Genomic DNA, 24907 nt, shown 5'->3' on the forward strand with positions numbered 1-24907 from the left:
AGCTTTACCCACAGACTTCTGTCTCATAACAGACCAGTTTAATTCACAACAAAAGCAAAACAAGGGGTAAAAACTGCCTGAAAACCTAGTGATTTTTCTACATAGATGCATTTTACGTCATTCTACACTCCCAAGAAGAAGGCATGTCTATATTTTTAGATACATAAAATGCTGCCTACTGAGGTGCCTTAACTCTGAGCGATAATCTGACTGAATGACGAGAGAGCGCCCAGTGCTTCCTCAGCGCTGAAGGCAATCCCAGCATTCAGTGCGGCACGACTTTTCTCACCAAATATTACAAATATGGCGACGAATGCGGAGCAACCAACGGAGTTTTTTTCAAATGTAAATAGATTCTCATTGGTTTTTAATCTGTATAAACTTGTACAAGTGCATTTATTTGCAAATTCGGACTCGTCAGTGACAGTTTAACCGTTTTCGGTACACAAACGGGAGACGTTAGCTGGCATCTTAGTGGGTTGTGCCGCCTCAGCGCATTGGTTTGACCGACCAGAGGCTAACTGTGTTAGCTTAGTAAGCTAAAACTACAGTGACGTGATTGCTGCAATTGCTGTTTAAGTAGTGTGTCTAAATGGTGTGAAAAAACTTCACTATCCTGGACAGAGCCCTGACCTTAATCCCAGTAAACATCTTTGGGATGAATGTTTTATTTTTATTAGGATTTTAACGCCATGTTTTACACTTTGGTTACATTCATGACAGGAACGGTAGTTACTCATTACACAATTCATCAGTTCACAAGTTTAATGTCGAACACAGTCATGGACAATTTTGTATCTCCAATTCACCTCACTTGCACGTCTTTGGACTGTGGGAGAAAACCAGAGCTCCTGGAGGAAACCCACAAAGACACGGGGAGAACATGCAAACTCCACACAGAAAGGACCCGGACCGCTCCACCTGGACCCGACAGTGTCTTTGTGATAAACTAGAGTGCTGACTGTGAGTTATAAGTCGTTGCCTGACCTTACAAATGCTCTTTTGACCTAATGGGCAAATTTCATCAGCTAAAGGAGTATTGTGTAACCAGAGTTTTGAAACAGGATGCTTAACAAACTCAGGTCAGGGGGGTTCCCATACTTTTTAAAAAAATTTACATTTAAATATTATAAAATCTGAGCAATAATGCAGCTACAGTGCATGAATAACGGCATGTTTAGAAGCTGTGGCGCACATAATGTTCACAGCAAGCAGATAAGCAGGTTGATGATCTCAGACAGCCTCCACCCTCCACATGCTGACTTCACTCGGAGAATTATGATTATGTGAAATGTTATTATACATACAGGGAGGTTGCTGTGTGTGTGTGTGTGTGTGTGTGTGTGTGTGTGTGTGTGTGTGTGTGTGTGTGTGTGTGTGTGTGTGTGAGTGTGTGTGTGTGTGTGTGTGTGAGTGTGTGTGTGTGTGTGTGTGTGCTGTATATACACTGTATGGACAAAGTATCTTGACACGTTTCCTATTTTTTAATTCATGTGTTTCAGCCACGATAATTGCTAACAGGTGAAATAAATCAATAATATAGAGGAAAGCAGCAGTTTAGGGAAGGACATTTTCTGTTCCAGCATGACTGTACCCCTGTGCATGAAGCAAGCCATATAAAGATTTGGAGTTTAAAGAAACTCCAGTGTCCTTCACAGAGCCCTGACCTCAGCCCCACTGAACAGCTCTGGAATGAACTGGAACATCAACTGAGACTTTCTTGAGCGACATCAGTACCCAGGCATACAAATTCTCATTGATTTTTAATTTGTATAAAGGTGCACAAGTATCTATTTGCAAATTTGGGATCGTCAGTGACAATTTAACCGTTTTTGGCTAGCGGGTTGTACTGCCTCAGCCTATTGGTTTGAATGGCCTGAGTCTAACTGTGTAGGCTTAGAGTCCTGCACAGAGTCCTGTCCTCAGCCCCACTTAACAGCTCTGAAATGAACCGGAACATCAACTGAGGCTTTCTTGAGCGACATCAATACCCATTCACACAAATGCTCTTTTGTCTTAATGGGCACAAATTCCCACGGACAAGAGCGGCTGTTGTTCAAGCTGAAAAGATCACACAGAGGTCACTCTATTTTATTACAGTTTGTTTTTGAAACTGGACGTCCAACAAGCTTACAGTCAGCTGTCCAAATACTTTGGGCCTTATAATTTGGCCAGATGGCTGTATTTTTAGTGTATTTTTCCATATTTGACACTCTGAATTACATTAGATTTTTAATAAAGACAACCTGACCAAAGACGAAACAGATCCACCAGCTGGCTGTGTGTGGAAAAGTAATTGTACCATTAAGTACAACCCCAAATCAGAACAAGTTGCACACATTACTACTGGACTGGCCTGCCTGCAGTCCTGACCTGTCCCCAATAGAGAATGTGCCAAAACGTCTTTTAAGTGTGCTGAAAAGGAATGGCAGCATTACAAAGTGGTAAATGCTTTACTGTCTCAACTTTTTTGGAATGTGTTGCAGGTCTGAAATGCAGGAATGTTTATTAATAAATGAAATGAAGTTGAGCAGATAAAACATGAAATATCTCAGGTTCATCCTGTCTGCAATCAAATAAAAGTCAAAGTAAATGTAAGAAACTCCATTTTCCATGCTGTACATCATTGTACATCTGATTGTACATCATTACCCAATTACCAAACTACATTTATTAGTTAGGTGATTCAATTTTATAGTTAGGTTAATTGTACAAAGCACTCACAGGATTGATTAGTTTGAGTCATGTTGAATCTAAACATCACTAAAAATAAAACCTTGCCAGTAATGTGGAGCTAAAAGCTCTCAATATGCAGCACATTGTGTTATAAGCAAAAGAAACATAAGCTGAGATGTAAGTGAATCACATCAGTCTGGTGTGGGGTTATAAATGAATTTCAAAGCTCATGTGACTCCCAGCAAACCACAGTAAACAGTGGACAGTGGTGAACTTTTCCAGATGTGGTCAACAAAATTCCCCCCCCCAAAATAGGATGAAGAAATGAGTAACACAGGAAGTCAGTGAAGAACCATGAAGTGCAGGCATGAGATTGTTGGCCTCAGATAAGGTCATTCATTCATCATTCCAATATCTGAGTCTTCTGTGCAGTTGAGTTTGCGACGATCAGGGCCTGAAGGTCTAAAGCACAACAGTGAATCTAACTGTGAATGGCTAGAAAGAAATAGTTTTAAACCCTGTTCTTAACTGCACCCATTAAAAGGTACATGGAACAGTGGTCTCTTAACGGGGTCACTAAAAAGTGAATAAGATCAGCCATGTCCAGTTACATTTTCAGCATTTAGCAGACACTTTTATCCAATTTGTTTTTGAAACTGGACATCCAACAAGCTTACCATCAGGTGTCCAAATACTTTTGGCCTTATAGTGTATACAGAGCTGTAATGTTCAATGCATTTTCCATATTTGACACTGAATCGTTTAAGATTTTTGATAAAGACAACCTGACCAAAGACGAAACAGATCCACCAGCTGGCTGTGTGTGGAAAGGTAATTGTACCATTAAGTACAACCCCAAATCAGAAAAAGCTGGGACAGTATGGAAAATGCAAATAAAATAAAAATGCAGTGTTCCTTACATTTACTTTGACTTTGTCAGATGAATCAGCATTCCAGGTCTTTTTTGGAAAAAATGGACGCCGTGTGCGTCGAAAATTATAATTTCAATAAAAAATTCTAGATGTCAACTCTCAAGGACGAAAAGGACCATCCAGACTGTTATCAGCAACAAGTCCAAAAGTCAGGGTCTGTCATGGTATGGGACGTGTCAGTGCCCTTGGCAAAGGTCATTTGCATTTCTGTGATTCAGCATTTAGCAGACGCTTTTATCCAAAGCCACTTACATTGCAGTTACAGTATGCAGTTTAAGCAATTGCAGGTTAAGGGCCTTGCTTAAGGACCCAACAGCAGCAACCTGACAGTGGTGGGGCTTGAACCAGCAACCTTTTAATAACTATTCCAGTATCTTAACCACTAGACTACAACTTGCCCTTTCCACAGTGTCAACAGTCAAGTGAGACTGTTCACGCTATTTTGTTTTGTTTTTTATGTTTAATTTAAACTAGGGCTGGCACCGACCCTATACTTTGTATCGGTATCGGTCCGATATTGGCCCAAATCACTGGATCGGATATCGGAAGAAAAAAACATGTAATCCGATCCGATACTGTTGCTTAATGTAAATATCACTTAATGTAAATAACACTTAATGTAAATAACACTTAATGTAAATAACACTTATTGTAAATAACACTTAATGTAAATAACACTTATTGTAAATATCACTTAATGTCAATATCACTTAATGTCAATATCACTTAATGTAAATAACACTTAATGTAAATAACACTTATTGTAAATAAGGCCATTCAGAAATTAAAACACACTGATCTACTTAAACCTTTAGCATTTTAAAAAATCATCTACTACTGCCACATCTAAAAACACGGCGTGTTTTACGGCGCATTTTACATTTGTTTTACGGTGTGTCGTATAAAGTGCCTACAATTGGAAGATGTGGATGTCAATCAAACACGATGGACCAATTAGAATTGACGCAGAGTTGAGATTTTCCGTTAAAGTTCTGTCATGTTTTTAGATAATTAAACCCTGCTGGATTTTGAAGAGGGCATCTGTGGCTAAACAGGAAACAGTGTAGTTTGTTTTATTTCATAACATTAATGGATTAATCGTTGAGGATGTGAGAAATCTCCAAGCCAGGACAAGATAGATAGATTTGTTTATTTTTTATTATTTAATTGTTTTATTTTTTATTGTTTTTAAATAATATTTATTATTATTTATTTTAAAATTTTTTTCACTGCCTCTTCAAGATCTAGAATTTCTTATTGAAATTATAATTTATTTGTTAAATACAGATAAAGTTGCACTTGTTTCACAGTCTAAGCATTGTTATTTAGATAGCTAGTTTAACCATGGTGCATTGAGACGTGTTATTACTGCTTAGTTGAGAAATGACGGTATCGGATTGGTATCGGTATCTAATTTAAACCCTAGATCCCAGCAGTAGTGTTCCAGCTCAGTTTACAGTATATCGAAACTAAGATTTATTCAGCACTGTCCACTTTTGATGGCAGAAATACACCTCAGACAGGTCCCTTTATTTAATGTTTTTTTTCTGGATTTTTTGTTGATAATCTGTCTCTCTCTGTTAAAATAAACCTTCCATAAAAATTATAGACTGTTCAAGTCTTTGTAAGGGGGTAAACTTACAAAATCAGCAGGGGGTCAAATACTTATTTTCCCCACTGTATATATATATATATATATATATATATATATATATATATACAGATCAGCCATGATATTAAAATCACTTCCTTGTTTCTACACTCACTGTCCATTTTATCAGCTCCACTTACCATATAGAAGCAGTTTGAAGTTCTACAATTACTGACTGTAGTCCATCTGTTTCTCTACATACCTTTTTCACTTGCTTTCACCCTGTTCTTCAATGGTCAGGACCCCACAGAACCACTACAGAGCAGGTATTATTTAGGTGGTGGATCATTCTCAGCACTGCAGTGACACTGACATGGTGGTGGTGTGTTAGTGTGTGTTGTGCTGGTATGAGTGGATCAGACACAGCAGCACTGCTGGAGTTTTTAAATACCGTGTCCACTCACTGTCCACTCTATTAGACACTCCTACCTAGTTTGTCCATGTTGTAAATTTAAAGTCAGAGACGATCGCTCATCTATTGCTGCTGTTTTAGTTGGTCATCTTCTAGACCTTCATCAGTGGTCACAGGACCAATAGTAAGTGAGTGTATTAGTTTGTGAGCGAGTGAGATAGTGAGTTAGTTTGTGTGTAGTGAGTGAATAAATGAGTAAATAAATAGTGAGTGAGTGAGTAAATAAATAGTGAGTGAGTGAGTAAATAAATAGTGAGTGAATGAGTGAGTGAGTAAATAAATAGTGAGTGAGTGAGTAAATAAATAGTGAGTGAGTGAGTGAGTGAGTAAATAAATAGTGAGTGAATGAGTGAGTGAGTGAGTAAATAAATAGTGAGTGAGTGAGTAAATAAATAGTGAGTGAATGAGTGAGTGAGTGAGTAAAAAAATAGTGAGTGAATGAGTGAGTGAGTAAATAAATAGTGAGTGAGTGAGTGAGTAAATAAATAGTGAGTGAGTGAGTGAGTAAATAAATAGTGAGTGAGTGAGTGAGTAAATAAATAGTGAGTGAGTGAGAGTGAGTGAGTAAATAAATAGTGAGTGAGTGAGTAAATAAATAGTGAGTGAGTGAGTAAAAAAATAGTGAGTGAGTGAGTAAATAAATAGTGAGTGAGTGAGTAAATAAATAGTGAGTGAGTGAGTAAAAAAATAGTGAGTGAGTGAGTAAATAAATATTGAGTGAGTGAGTAAATAAATAGTGAGTGAGTGAGTGAGTAAAAAAATAGTGAGTGAGTGAGTGAGTAAATAAATAGTGAGTGAGTGAGTGAATAAATAGTGAGTGAGTGAGAGTGAGTGAGTAAATAAATAGTGAGTGAGTGAGTGAGAGTGAGTGAGTAAATAAATAGTGAGTGAGTGAGTGAGTAAATAGTGAGTGAGTGAGTAAATAAATAGTGAGTGAGTGAGTAAATAAATAGTGAGTGAGTGAGTAAATAAATAGTGAGTGAGTGAGTAAATAAATATTGAGTGAGTGAGTAAATAAATAGTGAGTGAGTGAGTGAGTAAAAAAATAGTGAGTGAGTGAGTGAGTAAATAAATAGTGAGTGAGTGAGTGAATAAATAGTGAGTGAGTGAGAGTGAGTGAGTAAATAAATAGTGAGTGAGTGAGTGAGAGTGAGTGAGTAAATAAATAGTGAGTGAGTGAGTGAGTGAGTAAATAGTGAGTGAGTGAGTAAATAAATAGTGAGTGAGTAAATAAATAGTGAGTGAGTGAGTGAGTGAGTAAATAAATAGTGAGTGAGTGAGTGAGTAAATAGTGAGTGAGTGAGTGAGTAAATAGTGAGTGAGTGAGTGAGTAAATAAATAGTGAGTGAGTGAGTGAGTAAATAGTGAGTGAGTGAGTAAATAAATAGTGAGTGAGTGAATAAATAGTGAGTGAATGAGTGAGTGAGTGAGTGAATAAATAGTGAGTGAATGAGTGAGTGAGTGAGTGAATAAATAGTGAGTGAGTGAGTGAGTGAGTGAGTGAGTGAGTGAATAAATAGTGAGTGAATGAATGAGTGAGTGAATGAATGAGTGAGTATGTGTTTTGCCCTGTGATGAATTGTTGGCCTCTCCAGTATTCATGCATTTGGTCCAGTACTAGCCAGGAAACACTGGGCATTTTCTGGAGGCTCCATTTAACCTGACTGCATGTGTATGAGACTGTGGGAGAAAACCGGAGCACCCGGAGTAAATTAGATTAGATGTGTTTACCAGAAGACACTATACAGGCCACTTGTGATCTGTGACCCAGTGGTTAAAATCATTAAATTTGGGATGAATTACTGCTGTTTGTTTACGTTTTAACAAAATAAAAATGTGAATTTTGATTGTTGTCTTTTTATTATTGAATCATTGGTTTTCCACCCCAATGTTTTAGTGTGGACAGAAATACAAAACAAGTGTGTTTATGTGAACTGTGTGTTTATTTTAATCCTAGAATGTGTGGAGAAAAAGACCAAATCATTTAAGTGTAATCATATTTGATATACAACCCAAAATCAGAAAAGTTGGGACAGTATGGAAAAAGCAAATAAAATAGAAGTGCAGTGGTTCTTACATTTACTTTGACTTTTATTTGATTTCAGACAGTTGTATGTAGGCAAATCCCTTCCAATCTTTCTTTGAGGTACATTGTTTTTAAACATTTCAATTTTCTCACACATTTGTGGACAAACCTGTTTGGAATCACATCATTATTTAGTTTTTTCACATCATTACTAGCCCTAAATTGCCCCCGTCCCAACTTTTTTTGGAATGTGTTGCAGGCATGAAATGCAGGAATGGATGTTTATTAATAAATGAAATATCTTGGATTTAAACTGTCTGCAATCAAATAAATTCAAAGTAAATGTAAGGAACACTACATTTTATTTATTTATTTATTATTTTATTTGCATTTTCCATACTGTCCCAACTTTTTCTGATTTGGGGTTGTATAAAACATAGTCCAAATAAATCTTTTCTGCTTTGGGTTCTTCATCAGGCACTCTAAGTTCTTTTGGCCTGCCAGGTTCACTTTGCCCTCTTTCCTCCGTGGGTCCTCCAGCCCCAGTATCTGTCCTCTATCAGCCTGCTTCTGTCTTTTATCTCCCTTTTAGTCAGGGACAATTACTTTCTCCCGCTGCCTCCACCTCCTTGGCATTCTTTCCCTCGCTGTTGCTCAGTCACTCTATATTTTCCTTTTCGGCTACAAATCTGCACTTTTTATTCAACTACCAGTTCATATGAACTCAGTTTTACTGTTCACAACTTTCCTTTATCATGCAGGGTCTTGTGGTTAAGTGTGTGTGTAAATGTGTGTGTGTGTGTGTGTGTGTGAGGGGGATGGGCTGTCCTGCAATAGTAGGACCAATTGTTCCTGTCTCAGTATGTTGGAGTGTGTGTCCGTGTCCTCATCGTCTCGAGCACTCCCACTAATGAAGTGAATCCAAACAGCAGGTCTGTGAGGTTACATAAACAGAGGTTAAAATGCTGATGCTGCTGCTGACTGGCCAGATACCCACACTTCCTCTGTATAATCATTAACATTAGTAGTATCTGCGTTTTCTCCTTACCATGGAAACTTACAAACCTTGCCATCATACATCACACACCAGTGATGATTAGCTTCTGCTTTAATAAAAAAAAAAAGTGTGAGCTCAGGTTTTAATGTTGTACAGAAAGAAAACGACTTTACTTGGGGTCAGGGCTCTGTGCAGGTCAGTGGAGTGAGTGTGTGTGTGTGTGTGTGTGTGTGTGTGTAGGAGAGTCAGCAGTACCCCCAACACCAAACAGAAATGTATAAAATATGACCTGTTTGGAACACAATATAAACATTAAACGCTAGTTACGAATGTAACTGTGGTTATGTGAGTAGTGGATGACCGCCAGGGCGGTACTTACGTAGTGGATAATCCCGCGCGTGCGCGCTCAGATCAAGATATTTGTGTACCAAATTAGTCACACGTGACCCCTGCAGTGATGTCACCCATGGTATTTGCACCTGTGACCACTGCAGAACTTCCTCAGGAACCTGGAACGTCTCGCATACTCCGAGTGACCAGGAACCCTGGCGGTCATCCACTACTCACATAACCACAGTTACATTCGTAACTAGCGTTATGTTTCGTATCTCCTGACCGCCAGGGCGGTACTTACGTAGTGGATGATTTATGCCCACGCCGTCACGAGGAGTACTTCAACATCTACCCGTGGAAAGAAAGAGGACAGCCGGTGCCAAGCTAGATGAGGCTGCAACATTCACATTGTAAAAACGTGAAAAGGTACATGGCGAAGACCAAGTGGCTGCCGCACAAACCTCCGCAATGGGGACCCCTCTTAAAGCGGCCCAAGATGTGGAAACTCTTCTGACAGAGTGACCAGATGACCAAGCGGGTAAGAGACGGTTGGATGCCGTGTAGGCCATCCCAATGACCTCCGCCAGCCAGCGAGAGACTCGCTGCTTAGAAAGGCGATGACCACGCTTAGCAACCGAGAAACAAACAAAGAGCTGATCTGTCTTCCGTATGGACGCAGTAGCAGATACATAGCATCTCAACGCTCTGACAGGGCACAAGAGCTGATGTCTGGGGTCAGACTGATCGCTATACGACACCAGACTAATAGACTGGTTGATAAATTCTGACCTGAGAATTTTCTGAAGAAAAGCTGGGTTTGGTCTCAAGGTAACGGATGCCCACCAGGCCCCACCTGAGACACTCAGGGCTAACCGAAAGCGCATGCAACTCGCAAACACGCTTCGCCGAAACAATAGCCAGCAAAAACGCTGATTTTAAGGACAACCACTTGAGACCAACCTGGTCCAGAGGCTCAAACTGAGCACTGCAAACATATTCCAGCACCAAGGGAAGGTCCCAGGGTGGTGGACGAATCACACGGGGGGGTCTAAGCGTCCTCGCACCTTTCAAGAAGGCCACAAGAAGCTTGTGTGAACCCAGAGATGAACCGTTATTCAGGGTCAATCGGCTCGATAGAGCAGCCACATAGATCTTTAGAGTGGACACAGATCTACCAGAGTCCAGCAATGTTTGCAAAACGGAGAGTACTGTTTCCACCGAACAGGAGAGAGGATCAACCAACTGTTTTGTGCACCAGTTCACAAATGACTGCCATCTACCATCATACAAAGCTTGAGTAGATGCTGCTCTAGCATTTAGGATAGTGTTTTGCACCCCAGGAAGACACAAGGAGAGTTCATTGTCGGCCCTAAGGGCCACAGCCAAAGCTGGAGAAATTCTGGTCGTGGATGCCACACTTGACCCTTCAGCTGTGAGAGGAGGTCCTTTCTTAGGGGGAGCTTCCATGGAGCACCCTGAAGTAAAGACAGTAGCCAGGGAAACCACGGCTGTCTCGGCCATCGTGGGGCTACCAGAAGGACCTTGTGGCCCTCCTCCTAAACCCTGCCCAGCAGTGCCGGCAGGAGAGGGAGCGGAGGGAATGCAAACAGCAAATCTTTCGGCCAGTCGTGGGCAAATGCATCCTGGCCGAGTGGGCTGTCCCACTGGTGTTCCGAGAACCATAGTGGACAATGAGTTGTGTCCGATGAAGCGAACAGATCCACCCGTGCCTGGCTCCCATATTAGATGAACTATCTCCGGGTGAAGTCTTCAATGACTGGGGCTCAGAGACTGCCTCGAGAGAGCGTCCGCTGTCCCATTGGCCGTCCCTGCCAGGTGAACAGCCTGCAGAGAGAGGAACTTCGGGTGCGCCCACGTCCACAGCTCTTTTGCCAGGTTCAAGAGCGTTCGGGACCTGGTGCCACCATAATGGTTTATGTGGTAAACCGTGCTTAGGTTGTCTGTGCGTACCAACACATGCCTGCCCTGCAAACTTGGAAGAAAGAATTCCAAGGCGAGTTTCACTGCACACAGTTCTTGAAAATTGATGTGTTCCCGAGCTTGGCTTGCTGACCAAATGCCCTGAACCCATCTGTGCTTCCATACGGCCCCCCAGCCGGAAGCTGACGCATCTGTCGTCACCACTTCCCTGCGTGTGGGTATTTGCCCCATGTTCACCCCTGACAAGACTTTGGAGGTTCGAGAGCTGTCAGACACTCTTCTGAAACGCGGACCAACACACGTCTGTGGCGTACAGGATCCAGTTTGAGAGAAGTGAGCCATATCTGAAAAGGCCTCATGTGGAGTTTTCCCAACGTAACAACCTGTGCAGCTGCCGTAAGGAGACCCTGGAGACGCAGTAGCCTTACGAACGGAACTCTCATGCTGAGTTTCAAGCGGCACACACGAGACAAAATTGCCCGTGCTCGGGTTTCGGGAAGCGAGGCTGTCATTGACAGGGAATCTAGCACCATGCCAATAAATTGGATCTTCTGGACTGGGAGGAGGATACTCTTCTTCCAATTTACTGCCAGGCCAAGCGCCTGGATGTGACTCAGCAGCCGCTGTGTGTCCACGAGTGCCTGTGCTCTGGAGGGGGCACACACAAGCCAATCGTCTAGATCAGTGTTTCTCAACCTTTTTTCAGCCACGGCACCCTTTGAAGTATGCAAAATCTCAAGTCACCCCAGTCTAAAATGTATTAAAAAACATACACTCTGCAAGCCCTTGGACTGCTAACACACACGCGCACACACCATAAGCCTGGGATGATGCACACAATCGCCCTATTCTGCCAGGGATGGATGAGAGGCAGACACGGAGCTCCTGGTCCAGAGCCCTCAGTCGCTCCCTGTACTTGTTCTTGATGTAAGTTAGGCTCGAAAAGCTCAGTTTGCGCCATGAACGAATCAGATTTAACATAATTAAACAAGTTTATAGTTTATTTCTCAATTATTTGTCATTATACTAAGAGCACTGCTTCTTTTCTGCATGTTCTCTCTGTAGCTCGGTTACGGCTCTCTCAACTGAAAAGAAACTTTATTGGCATGACAAATAAAGAGAAATTACAGAGAAATAATAAAAATAAAAATAAGAAAGAACAAATTTATACAATTTTATACAGTTACATGTGCAAAAATATAAAATAGAATAAAATATTATTAAAAACGGTGCAAAATAATAACAATAAAATTTATAATATTTACATTAATGAGGTAGTAATAACGATCAGTTTGTGTGTGTGTGTATCTCTGTGTGTGTGTGTGCGTGTCTCTCTCTCTTTTGTGTGTGTGTGTGTGTGCACGTCTCTCTCTCTGTGTTTGTGTGTGTGCGTGTCTCTCTCTTTTGTGCGTGTGTGTGTGTGTGTGCGTCTCTCTCTTTTGTGTGTTTGTGTGTGTCGTTCGCTCTGTGTGTGTGTCTTTATATATTAATAATTTAAATATTAAATTATTAATATTTTATTCTATTTTATATTTTTTGAACATGTAACTGTTTTGTATAGTTTTGTTCTTTCTTATTTTTATTATTTCTCTGTAACTTGCTTTGGCAATACGAATGTCCTCATTTGTCATGCCAATAAAGCTTTTTTTGGGTTGAGTGTTTCTCTCTCGCGCGCTCTGTGCACGCGCGTGTGTGTGTGTGTGTATGTGTCTCACTCGCTCCCCGCTCTCCGTTTTCGGATTTGAATTTCGACAATAAACAGCTCTCATTATGACTGATTGATTCCCTCTACTGATGGAAGCGGAATGGGTGGATTACAGCCGAACTGCGCTGAAATAAAAATATATATAGCGGCAACCAGAGGCGCGACTCGGTTCCTTTTGTTCATTTTAAAGAGCCGTTTAATAGAATCGGATCATTCGCGAACGACTCATCAGTATCAGAATATTTTTGACGGCACCCCTGACGAAGCCAGACGGCACCCCAGGGTGCCGCGGCACCCCGGTTGAGAAAGGCTGGTCTAGATAAGGGAGTATTTTTAATCCTTGCTCCATGAGGGGTGCCAGAGCTGCTTGCATGCACTTGGAAAATGTTCTTGGTGCCAGAGATAACCTGAAGGCTAGAACTTTGAACTGGAACACCCTGCCTTGAAATGCAAACCTGTGTTTTGGTGCTATTGGAACGTGGAAATACGCATCGCGTAAGTCCACTAGGGTGAAGCATTCGCATTTTTGTACACTGCGAAGAACAGTCGCCGTGTGTAGCATTCGAAAGGGAAGAATCTTCAGGTAAGAATTCAACCGACGGAGGTCCAGAATTGGTCGGAAGCCTCCGTCCTTCTTTGGAACAACTAAATATGTCGAATAAAAGCCCTCTGGTTGAACATGAGGGTCTACAACTTCTATTGCTCCTCTCCTCAGGAGGGAACAAACTTCCTGAGAGAGAGTGGAGGCATGAACTTTGTTTGCCACTGAAGTTGCCCTTGGCGAGGGACTGAGGGGTGGCCAGTGACGGAATTGCAGTCTGTAACCTGATGACATGACTGAGAACCCACTGATCTGTAACCATACTTCCCCAACATGTCATGCGCTGGGCCTTCAGCGGTTCCTCCACCGGCTGAAGCCCGTCAACAGCGGTTATGGGCGGCGCTCCCTTTAGAATAGGGGTAGCGCGGCGTCGACCTGGACCCACGAACAGATGGTTTTGTCTGGCGTGGCACATTCTGCACCTTAGGTCTTGACTGTGGCACTGAGCCCCGCAAGTATGTGCGCGGTGGGGCGCGGTTTGATGCTTCCGAGTGACGAAAGCGGTGAAAACCACGAGGAAGCTTCAGTTCTAGAGGCCTCTGAAAAGGCTGAGCGGCGTTCAAGGGCTTCTTTGACCGGAGGGCCAAAAACGTACCCTGGCACCAGGGGCAGTGACCTGATTGTTGTCCTACAGGCTTCAGAAAGCGATTATTGGGCCAGCCATACTTGACGGCGCCCATGAATCAGTGTACCTATCAGCCTCCCGTGGCTTCGGGCCAAGTAGCCGACTGACTGTAGGGCTGTATTTAAGAGCTCATCCACAGGTCCACTACTATCGGTACCTTGTAGAGAAGACTGCAAGGCCAGAAGTAGAAGAGAGAGAGAGTTGACTATTTTCGCCATCCTAGTGGCAGTGTCATGTGCCTTAGATAATAACCCATCAGTGCGTCTACACTCAGCACTGGGACAACGTGGGTCTGGGCGTAAGGCTTCATCAGCAGACACCACCTTAGACGCCACACAAGCGTCCACCGCTGGCATCTGGCTCAGTCCCATTAAGGCAGCATCTGCCATGGATGCTAGTGCCAGCTCTGCGGCACTTGCTCGCAAACGCTGGTTACTCGTGTGGAACCCAGCTGTGAATTCGGCAGTAAAATTTTCTCCGGCAGGAACAGAGAAGTTATCAGGTGGGACAGCCCGCGTAAAGAACTTACTAGTTTTTGGGGCTGTAGGAGTTGGGGCATCAAGTCCCAGTTTGGCCAATGCCAACTTTAAGGCGCTATGCACTTGGGCAGCGTGCGCAGGGGTGATCAACGGAGTTCTGGCTTCGGAGTTCCATGAGTGCGAAGCAGAGAGAGACCCCGACCGTGCTGAAGCAGTCGGCGGGGAACCACCCGGTTGCAGAAAATCCTGAAAGAATTCAGCATTTGATGCTACTGTAGAAAGTGCGTCATCCGCTTTTTCTGAGGCACCATCAGGGTCTTTAGGTAACTTTAACTCAGGCTCTGGAATACTTGGAGCATCTAGTTTGTCACTAAGCTCCATAAATAATGACTTCAACTGTGACAACTCAACGGAGAACGAGCCCATGCGTTCCGACAGCGCCATGTATCGTCTCTTTTTCTTCTGCATAGGCCCTGGTCCCTCCGGGGGCCGCTTTGCAGTGTTGCCCGTGCCGCGCTGAGGCGCTGATAACGCAGCCTTGCACCCAATCTCTAGCCCCGCTAGCCGTTCTCGGCGGCGGTCTAGTGGAATGATCGCACAATCCATGCACGGGTTTACCACGGCTTCACGCAGGTGATTGGTCATGCCCGTCGTAAGACTCCAAGGCAGCAAAGCACTGGTTACAGTCGTTTGAAAACATGACGGCTCTGCGTTGTTGATATCGCTGCTTCACTCCTGGTATCGAATAGTGCCAAAAGGAGTACAAACTGCACCGAGTACAACTCGAGGTGAAAGCGGCGTGCCACCACGGTACACACGCTGAACGATGCTGAAGCTATATTATTACAAGCCGTTGAGGTGAATGAGTGATGTGTTTCACTTTAACACCGAGTATAAACTCTAGGTGAAAGAGTTGTGCTGGTAAGGCTAGCGTTAAAAAGTGGTACTCGACATTAATTGGTTCTGGGAGTGGCATTGAGTTTAAAAGGCGTTGAGTTAGGCTAATGTAAAATAATGGGGATGTTTTTGACACTTATACACTGAAAATAACACAAATATAATTTAAAAACACTGAAATACAGTTTACAATACAAAAACCTACAAAAAGTTTAGTGTTTCGGTGTCGTTCTTTTTTCACATTAAGCGTTTTAGACTCCTGGAAAAGCTGCTTCTCACAATTTCTCAGAACCTCGAGCTATAACACAAGTTTAAAAGTGAAACAGTGAGGAAAATCCAGATAAACACAGATACATGTGGAGCTTAGTGGTCACATGAACAACGATTGGCCTGTTGTTCATATAGGGGTGGGATATTAAGCCGGATAGGGTCTCTCTCTCTTAACTAATGCAATTACGACCTCTGCTGGCTGATTGATGGCGCCTGCACAGAGATGGGAAAAAAGTGCTGTCAGGGTGTGTCTCTCCGTACACAGTGCTGATCCGCATTGCACTCGTCAAAGTGTAGGTGACAAAATGCATACGGCATGCTGCCCATGTGTCGGAGGGGGCGTGGGTTAGCTTTGTTCTCCTCAATCAGAGCGGTGATCGACATTGATGGAGAGGAAGCATGATGCAGTCGGGCAATTGGACGTGCTAAAAAGGGAGAAAAAAGAAAGAAAATGCATAAACAAAATTTTTTTAAAAACAATGTGTAGTATTTGTAACATGCCCACATTAGGAGGGGGTTCTGTTATTCTGGGGTTTTCAACCTGTGGGGTGAGTACCTTTCCAGGGGGCGTGACAATACAAGATTTTTTTACTTCTAAAACTAAAGCAGTTCACCCACAGGAGGCATATTTGATTAGTCTCGCTAAACACACACGCTATTCGTCTAATGTTATCCATCTCAGTCTAAAACATGGACCGGTGGCTAGCAAGACTTAAAACAGGACTAGCAGAGAAGATAAATCGTTGACAAAAACAATGACTGCGTTGTTTCAGCCGAGGACTCTAGCGAGGCCAGTCATTCTGATACCATAGAGGCCGATAAGCAATCTACAGGGGTTGGACAAAATAACTGAAACACCTGTCATTTTAGTGTGGGAGGTTTCATGGCTAAATTGGACCAGTCTGGTGGCCAATCTTCATTAATTGCGCATTGCACCAGTAAGAGCAGAGTGTGAAGGTTCAATTAGCAGGGTAAGAGCACAGTTTTGCTCAAAATATTGCAATGCACACAACATTATGGGTGACATACCAGAGTTCAAAAGAGGACAAATTGTTGGTGCACGTCTTGCTGGCGCATCTGTGACCAAGACAGCAAGTCTTTGTGATGTATCAAGAGCCACGGTATCCAGGGTAATGTCAGCATACCACCAAGAAGGACAAACCACATCCAACAGGATTAACTGTGGACGCAATAGGAAGCTGTCTGAAAGGGATGTTCGGGTGCTAACCTGGATTGTATCCAAAAAACATAAAACCACGGCTGCCCAAATCACGGCAGAATTAAATGTGCACCTCAACTCTCCTGTTTCCACCAGAACTGTCCGTCGGGAGCTCCACAGGGTCAATATACACGGCCGGGCTGCTATAGCCAAACCTTTGGTCACTCGTGCCAATGCCAAACGTCGGTTTCAATGGTGCAAGGAGCGCAAATCTTGGGCTGTGGACAATGTGAAACATGTATTGTTCTCTGATGAGTCCACCTTTACTGTTTTCCCCACATCCGGGAGAGTTACGGTGTGGAGAAGCCCCAAAGAAGCGTACCACCCAGACTGTTGCATGCCCAGAGTGAAGCATGGGGGTGGATCAGTGATGGTTTGGGCTGCCATATCATGGCATTCCCTTGGCCCAATACTTGTGCTAGATGGGCGCGTCACTGCCAAGGACTACCGAACCATTCTGGAGGACCATGTGCATCCAATGGCGGTGCCGTGTATCAGGATGACAATGCACCAATACACACAGCAAGACTGGTGAAAGATTGGTTTGATGAACATGAAAGTGAAGTTGAACATCTCCCATGGCCTGCACAGTCACCAGATCTAAATATTATTGAGCCACTTTGGGGTGTTTTGGAGAAGCGAGTCAGGAAACGTTTTCCTCCACCAGCATCACGTAGTGACCTGGCCACTATCCTGCAAGAAGAATGGCTTAAAATCCCTCTGACCACTGTGCAGGACTTGTATATGTCATTTCCAAGACGAATTGACGCTGTATTGGCCGCAAAAGGAGGCCCTACACCATACTAATAAATTATTGTGGTCTAAAACCAGGTGTTTTAGTTATTTTGTCCAACCCCTGTACATCAAGAGTTTTAACTGTCATTCAAAGCAGAGTCTCCTGAACTGGCAAACCTAGCAACTGATGTACTTTTGTCTCTACTTGGCTCTGTGAAGCAGCATGTTTTGCACTCACCAAAAGCAGGTACCATTCATGTTTATTGACAGTGGAGGATGATTTACGACTAGCTGTAACTGATATTAAACCATACATTTCTATGACGTGCTCGCAGAATCAGGCTTAGCCATTGCATTGAATAAGGTAGTAAATATTTAAATCAGCAAATTGCATTGTATGTATGTTGTGCATAATGTTAATTCTGTTATTCTAGCTTGTCAAAAGTTTTTGTGAAGGTTTCTGGGCGAGGGTTGATGTGTGTGTCCAAAAAGGTGGAAAACCCCTGCTGTAATGTACCCACCTGCCATACAGGTTGCCCTTCTGGCGTGTCATTATGTGTTATGTAGTATTCTCTACACCCGGTGAGGATCCTTGATATATCAGCCTCATGACCCAAACCTTTGATGAGTCCTTTCATTTCCTGCCTTCGTTGTGTGTGCGTGCATTTATTTCTTTTGATAATTATTTGCCAGGCTGATACGCCAGGTTGATACGCCAGGCTGACGGTCAGAATTAAAGGACCTGCCCGGCTTCTACTTGTTGCAAAATTCTTAATTACCATTATAAGTTTTATTTTCATTAGCCTGGCAGTGCTTTACTAAGAATATTGTGTCTTTATGTTACACTACAGTACAGCAAATAACCTGCTCATTTCAGGCCTGAATGTGATTAAGGATTTTGACTTGCCCGATGCAAATATTAATTGTGTTTATTTTCAGTCACACAGATGTGAACTTGTGTTTGTATTTTGGACCTTTGACCTGCTGCATAACCAAGTTACATGTCCAAAGAACCTGACATTATTTTCAAGAATGTTATTAAAAGGAAAAGGAAAATGTATCTTTCAGCCCGTATAGTTAATCCAGTCACTACTGGGTAAATTCACCACTGTTCCAAGTTTTTTCTATCTACAGATAATGAATATCACAGTCGTTGAACTAGGGCTGGGCGATATGACCAAAAAAAAAGATATACGATATGATTTAATGTAAACTGCCACTGCCATTTTACTTCAAATAAATGAGCATCAAAAAAATCCCGAAAAGTTCAATATTTGATCATGTTTGCTATCACTGCAAAATGAAAGCGCACAGTAAACAGCACCACGACCCAGATCAACCACACAGCATCATAAAATCATAACCGCTGCTTACCTGAGCTTCTCTTCTTCAAATTGAGACATATTTGAGAAATCTATATCTGTGTGTTGTTTCTTTAGAGATATAATCCACTTTTTTGTAAATGTTTTCCAGAATATATAGATCCATATCCAACGGATAATTTATTCTCGTAGCTTTCGCGTTTAAAAGCTGAAACTGGCAATTCATTATCTAAGCTGTCACTTATATCTCTACAACCAATAAAGAGAACATTTTGAAGAGAACAGCTCTGATTGGTTAATACAGCTGTTTTTCAAAGCCTGAACCACGACTGAATCTCTGGATCAAATGCACTGATTCATGGAGTTGTTTACGTACGACACCATAATGAAAAAGAGTGAGCAAAACGAAGCTCCCTGATTTGATTCCTATAATTAATTCATTTAAAAGAGTCGTTTCTTACTTATTTTTATTGCTCATGCACGAAAGAGAGCGTACTCACAACGCTTTTGTGCTCTGTTTTGTTCTCAAATGGGAACCTGTGTATCCTAGACATACTCGATATAACAAATATGGTAATTTTCAGTATCGTGTAAAAAGTAATATCGAATATATTGATATTTGCGATATACCACCAAGCCCTAGTTTGAACCCTAAAATTACAGTCTTGCAAACCTTTTTAGACTGATATATTTTAATTTCATTCATTCTCATCAACTGTGTTCTCCTCTTCAGAGTTGCAGCTGGCTCAAGAATACCCTGGGCTTAGGCCATCTTCATGCTTTACTGATTAAAATCAGTGTTATGTAGTGTACATATCAGTGATATAGAAGAGTATTATGAAGATAAATACAGACACATAAGCAGAATGTAGATTTTAAAAAGGGTTGTTAACAAACAGTTCATTACAGATGCTCACTAATGTCCGATGAAAAACACGTAACTCCACTTTTAGCATGCAATCTCTTTAACAAGTATTTCCATTGGCTGCTAGACATGTCCATCAAAACCGCGATCTCCATTGGCTGCTAGACCTTTGATGCTAGACCATCAAAATCGATTGTTCATTATTTTAATAACACAGATGTGTAAATAAAGAACTGCAGTAAGTGAATGAGTTGGTGCACAGAGCTGACACATGCTCACTGAGGGTGGATAAGGGTGAGTCATAAATCAGCGGTCTGAACTTTCTGTACCAGTGTAAGAGAGAGATCACTAATTTATCTGGCAGTAACCAACAAGTTAACCATTTTATTTAATTAATTGTCTAAATTTAATTGTCTTTTATTGATAAGATCACTTAGTTACAGTGGGTCTGCAGTTAAAATGCACATTACTGCTGTGTAACGAAGCCTGTTTTTTGGTTTGCAGGATATTCCTCTGCAGCTGCCACTGAAGAAGTGTGCTGTGGTGGGTAACGGAGGAGTTCTGAAGAACAGCGGCTGTGGCAAAGAAATTGACCAGGCTGACTTTGTCATGAGGTAAACCACTCTTCATTTCATCACAAAACATTTAATGTTCTTGTTATATGATAGGCCATGTACTCAATATATACAAAAGGACTAATTTCACTATCAGCAAAATAACCCCAGAACGTTATACTACCACCACCATGCTTGACAGTAGGTACAGTGTTGTTGTTCCTTTTCTTTTTTAATCACACACATGGTTAATTTGGCCAAATAACTTCACATGAGGCTGCATTCACATGATATTTTTTCGGCTGCGCTATTGTTTCCTATAGAGTGTGGCGATTGCTCTTATCTTGATGCTGCGCTGCCTTGAGCGTCACGTAGCACACAGCATTACTGCTTTGCCGCTGCACTCCGAGTTGAATCTGATTGATCTTTGACCCAGTTTGTCACTGAACTTTTCAAAGCACTGCCAGTCAGATAATATGGTCAGAAATATTTGGACACCTGACCATGAGCTGGTTGGATGTCCCGTTCAAAAAAACCAAATGATAATAAAATAGCATGACCTCTTTGTGATCTTTTTAGCTTGAACAGCAGCCACTCTTCTGAGAAGGCTTCTCACAAGACATTGAAGTATGTCTATGAGAATTTGTGCTTATACAATCAAAAGAGCTTTAGAGCTTTTCTTCATGTCTTCATAGAGTTTACTTTGTGAACAGGGGCACAGTCATGCTGGGACAGGAAAGGACCTTCCCTTAACTGTTGCTGCAAAGTTGGAAGCAAGCGTATAATTTTCTTTATATCATTGGTTTATTACACCTGTTAGCAATTGTTGTGGCCGAAACACATCAATTCAAATATTAGAAGGGGTGTCCCAATACTTTCGTCCATATAATGTTGTCAGTGATGTTGTCAGAATCTTAAACTGTGAGGAAAATACATCATAGTGACCAGTGAGCTGTGAAACCATTTGACTGAAGCAATAAAATTGCATGAACCCACCTGACCGACGGCGGATGCCAGAGCGTTCATTTTTAAAACTAAAACACGTTTCATTTTGCTGCCAATATTGTCAATCAATACTTTCAATCAATACTGTTTTTAAGCTCACCACTACAGCAAAGCCACCAGAAAGTATTTTTCCCACGTACCCTGTTGAAAGTCTTAAACGCTGCAGTAGTCTGTTCTATGCGTCCAGCTTCGCGGTGAACGAAGCTCAAACCGCACATCATGAGAAAGCATGTTTCTTCTGGTTACAGATCTCTCTTTCAGTCGGCTTTTCTTTGGTCATGTGTCGATCAGAGATCATTCCACACACTTTTGGTTAATGGACAAACTGTCACGAATATCAACATTTAACTTAAATGAAAATATATACACCGATCAGCCATAACATTAAAACCACCTTTTTGTTTCTACACACACTGTTTATTTTATCAGCTCCACTTACCATATAGAAGCACTTTGTAGTTCTACAATTACTGATTGTAGTCCATCTGTTTCTCTGCATGCTTTGTTAGCCCCCTTTCATGCTGTTCTTTAATGGTCAGGTCCCCCACAGGACCACCACAGAGCAGGTATTATTTAGGTGGTGGATCATTCTCAGCACTGCAGTGACAGTGACATGGTGGTGGTGTGTTAGTGTGTGTTGCGCTGGTATGAGTGGATCAGATACAGAAATGCTGATGGAGTTTTTAAACACCTCACTGTCACTGCTGGACTGAGAATAGTCCACCAACCAAAAATATACCCAGCCAACAGCACCCCGTGGGCAGTGTCCTGTGACCACTGATGAAGGTCTAGAAGATGACCAACTCAAACAGCAGCAATAGATAGCAGTCTGGGAAATGTAGTAAATAATGCATTGTACTTTATGTAATTAAAAACTGCAGTATCTTAAAAGGTACCCCATAATACACGTATTTGATTGGGTGGACAGTTGATCCCTGGAATATTTTACTGTCTTACCATACTTCTTCAAATCTTCTACACCATCACTAGGATTCATTCATTCATTCATTCATTCATTCATTTCCTTATTGTCTCTTTCACCACTGCTCTATCCTGGTCAGGGTTGCTGTGGTTCTGATTCATTGGTCCATAGGTAGGAAACACCCTGGGTTGCCAGTCCATCACCGGACAAACAGGCACACACTCACACGTAGGGCATTTTTAGCATCTCTGAATTGACCGACTGCATGTCTTTGGACTTGTGAAATGAAACCGGCGCTTCCAGAGGAAAGCCACACAGACATAAGGACTCTGATCAATCTGGCTAGACAACTGGGTCAGAGCATCTCCAAAACTACAGATCTTGTGGGGTGTTCCTGGTCTGCAGTGCTCAGTATCTATCAAAAGTGGTCCAAGGAAGGAACCGTGGTTAACCGGTGACAGGGTCATGGGCGGCCAAGGCTCATTGAGGCGGGGAGCGCATGCATATATACAGGGGTTGGACAAAATAACTGAAACACCAGTCATTTTAGTGTGGGAGGTTTCATGGCTAAATTGGACCAGTCTGGTGGCCAATCTTCATTAATTGCACATTGCACCAGTAAGAGCAGAGTGTGAAGGTTCAATTAGCAGGGTAAGAGCACAGTTTTGCTCAAAATATTGCAATACACACAACATTATGGGTGACATACCAGAGTTCAAAAGAGGACAAATTGTTGGTGCACGTCTTGCTGGCGCATCTGTGACCAAGACAGCAAGTATTTGTGATGTATCAAGAGCCACGGTATCCAGGGTAATGTCAGCATACCACCAAGAAGGACAAACCACATCCAACAGGATTAACTGTGGACGCAAGAGGAAGCTGTCTAAAAGGGATGTTCGGGTGCTAACCCGGATTGTATCCAAAAAACATAAAACCACGGCTGCCCAAATCACGGCAGAATTAAATGTGCACCTAAACTCTCCTGTTTCCACCAGAACTGTCCGTCGGGAGCTCCACAGGGTCAATATACACGGCCGGGCTGCTATAGCCAAACCTTTGGTCACTCGTGCCAATGCCAAACGTCGGTTTCAATGGTGCAAGGAGCGCAAATCTTGGGCTGTGGACAATGTGAAACATGTATTGTTCTCTGATGAGTCCACCTTTACTGTTTTCCCCACATCCGGGAGAGTTACGGTGTGGAGAAGCCCCAAAGAAGCGTACCACCCAGACTGTTGCATGCCCAGAGTGAAGCATGGGGGTGGATCAGTGATGGTTTGGGCTGCCATATCATGGCATTCCCTTGGCCCAATACTTGTGCTAGATGGGCGTGTCACTGTTAAGGACTACCGAACCATTCTGGAGGACCATGTGCATCCAATGGCGGTGCCGTGTATCAGGATGACAATGCACCAATACACACAGCAAGACTGGTGAAAGATTGGTTTGATGAACATGAAAGTGAAGTTGAACATCTCCCATGGCCTGCACAGTCACCAGATCTAAATATTATTGAGCCACTTTGGGGTGTTTTGGAGAAGCGAGTCAGGAAACGTTTTCCTCCACCAGCATCACGTAGTGACCTGGCCACTATCCTGCAAGAAGAATGGCTTAAAATCCCTCTGACCACTGTGCAGGACTTGTATATGTCATTTCCAAGACGAATTGACGCTGTATTGGCCGCAAAAGGAGGCCCTACACCATACTAATAAATTATTGTGGTCTAAAACCAGGTGTTTCAGTTATTTTGTCCAACCCCTGTATATATACAGTGTATCACAAAAGTGAGTACACCCCTCACATTTCTGCAGATATTTAAGTATATCTTTTCATGGGACAACACTGACAAAATGACACTTTGACACAATGAAAAGTAGTCTGTGTGCAGCTTATATAACAGTGTAAATTTATTCTTCCCTCAAAATAACTCAATATACAGCCATTAATGTCTAAACCACCGGCAACAAAAGTGAGTACACCCCTAAGAGACTACACCCCTAAATGTCCAAATTGAGCACTGCTTTTCATTTTCCCTCCAAAATGTCATGCGACTTGTTAGTGTTACTAGGTCTCAGGTGTGCATATGGAGCAGGTGTGTTCAATTTAGTAGTACAGCTCTCACACTCTCTCATACTGGTCACTGAAAGTTCCAACATGGCACCTCATGGCAAAGAACTCTCTGAGGATCTTAAAAGACGAATTGCTGCGCTACATGAAGATGGCCAAGGCTACAAGAAGATTGCCAACACCATGAAACTGAGCTGCAGCACAGTGGCCAAGATCATCCAGCGTTTTAAAAGAGCAGGGTCCACTCAGAAGAGACCTCGCGTTGGTCGTCCAAAGAAGCTGAGTGCACGTGCTCAGCGTCACATCCAACTGCTGTCTTTGAAAGATAGGCGCAGGAGTGCTGTCAGCATTGCTGCAGAGATTGAAAAGGTGGGGGGTCAGCCTGTCAGTGCTCAGACCATACGCCGCACACTACATCAAATTGGTCTGCATGGCTGTCACCCCAGAAGGAAGCCTCTTCTGAAGTCTCTAAACAAGAAAGCCCACAAACAGTTTGCTGAAGACATGTCAACAAAGGACATGGATTACTGGAACCATGTCCTATGGTCTGATGAGACCAAGATTAATTTGTTTGGTTCAGATGGTCTTAAGCATGTGTGGCGGCAATCAGGTGAGGATTACATAGATAAGTGTGTCATGCCTACAGTCAAGCATGGTGGTGGGAATGCCATGGTCT

General features: G+C 42.5%; 1 protein-coding gene across 1 annotated transcript in view; it reads left to right on the top strand.

Moving 5' to 3' along the window:
- The window catches only part of st8sia1 (ST8 alpha-N-acetyl-neuraminide alpha-2,8-sialyltransferase 1), a 61781-nt gene that overhangs the window by 20777 nt on the left and 16097 nt on the right, over positions 1-24907 (top strand). The window contains exon 3 of the mRNA XM_063006981.1: positions 20191-20300. Coding sequence (XP_062863051.1) covers positions 20191-20300 — 110 coding nt within the window. The remainder of the gene's footprint in view (positions 1-20190; positions 20301-24907) is intronic.

Source organism: Trichomycterus rosablanca, chromosome 1, assembly GCF_030014385.1.
Source record: "Trichomycterus rosablanca isolate fTriRos1 chromosome 1, fTriRos1.hap1, whole genome shotgun sequence".
Classification (NCBI taxonomy): domain Eukaryota; kingdom Metazoa; phylum Chordata; class Actinopteri; order Siluriformes; family Trichomycteridae; genus Trichomycterus; species Trichomycterus rosablanca.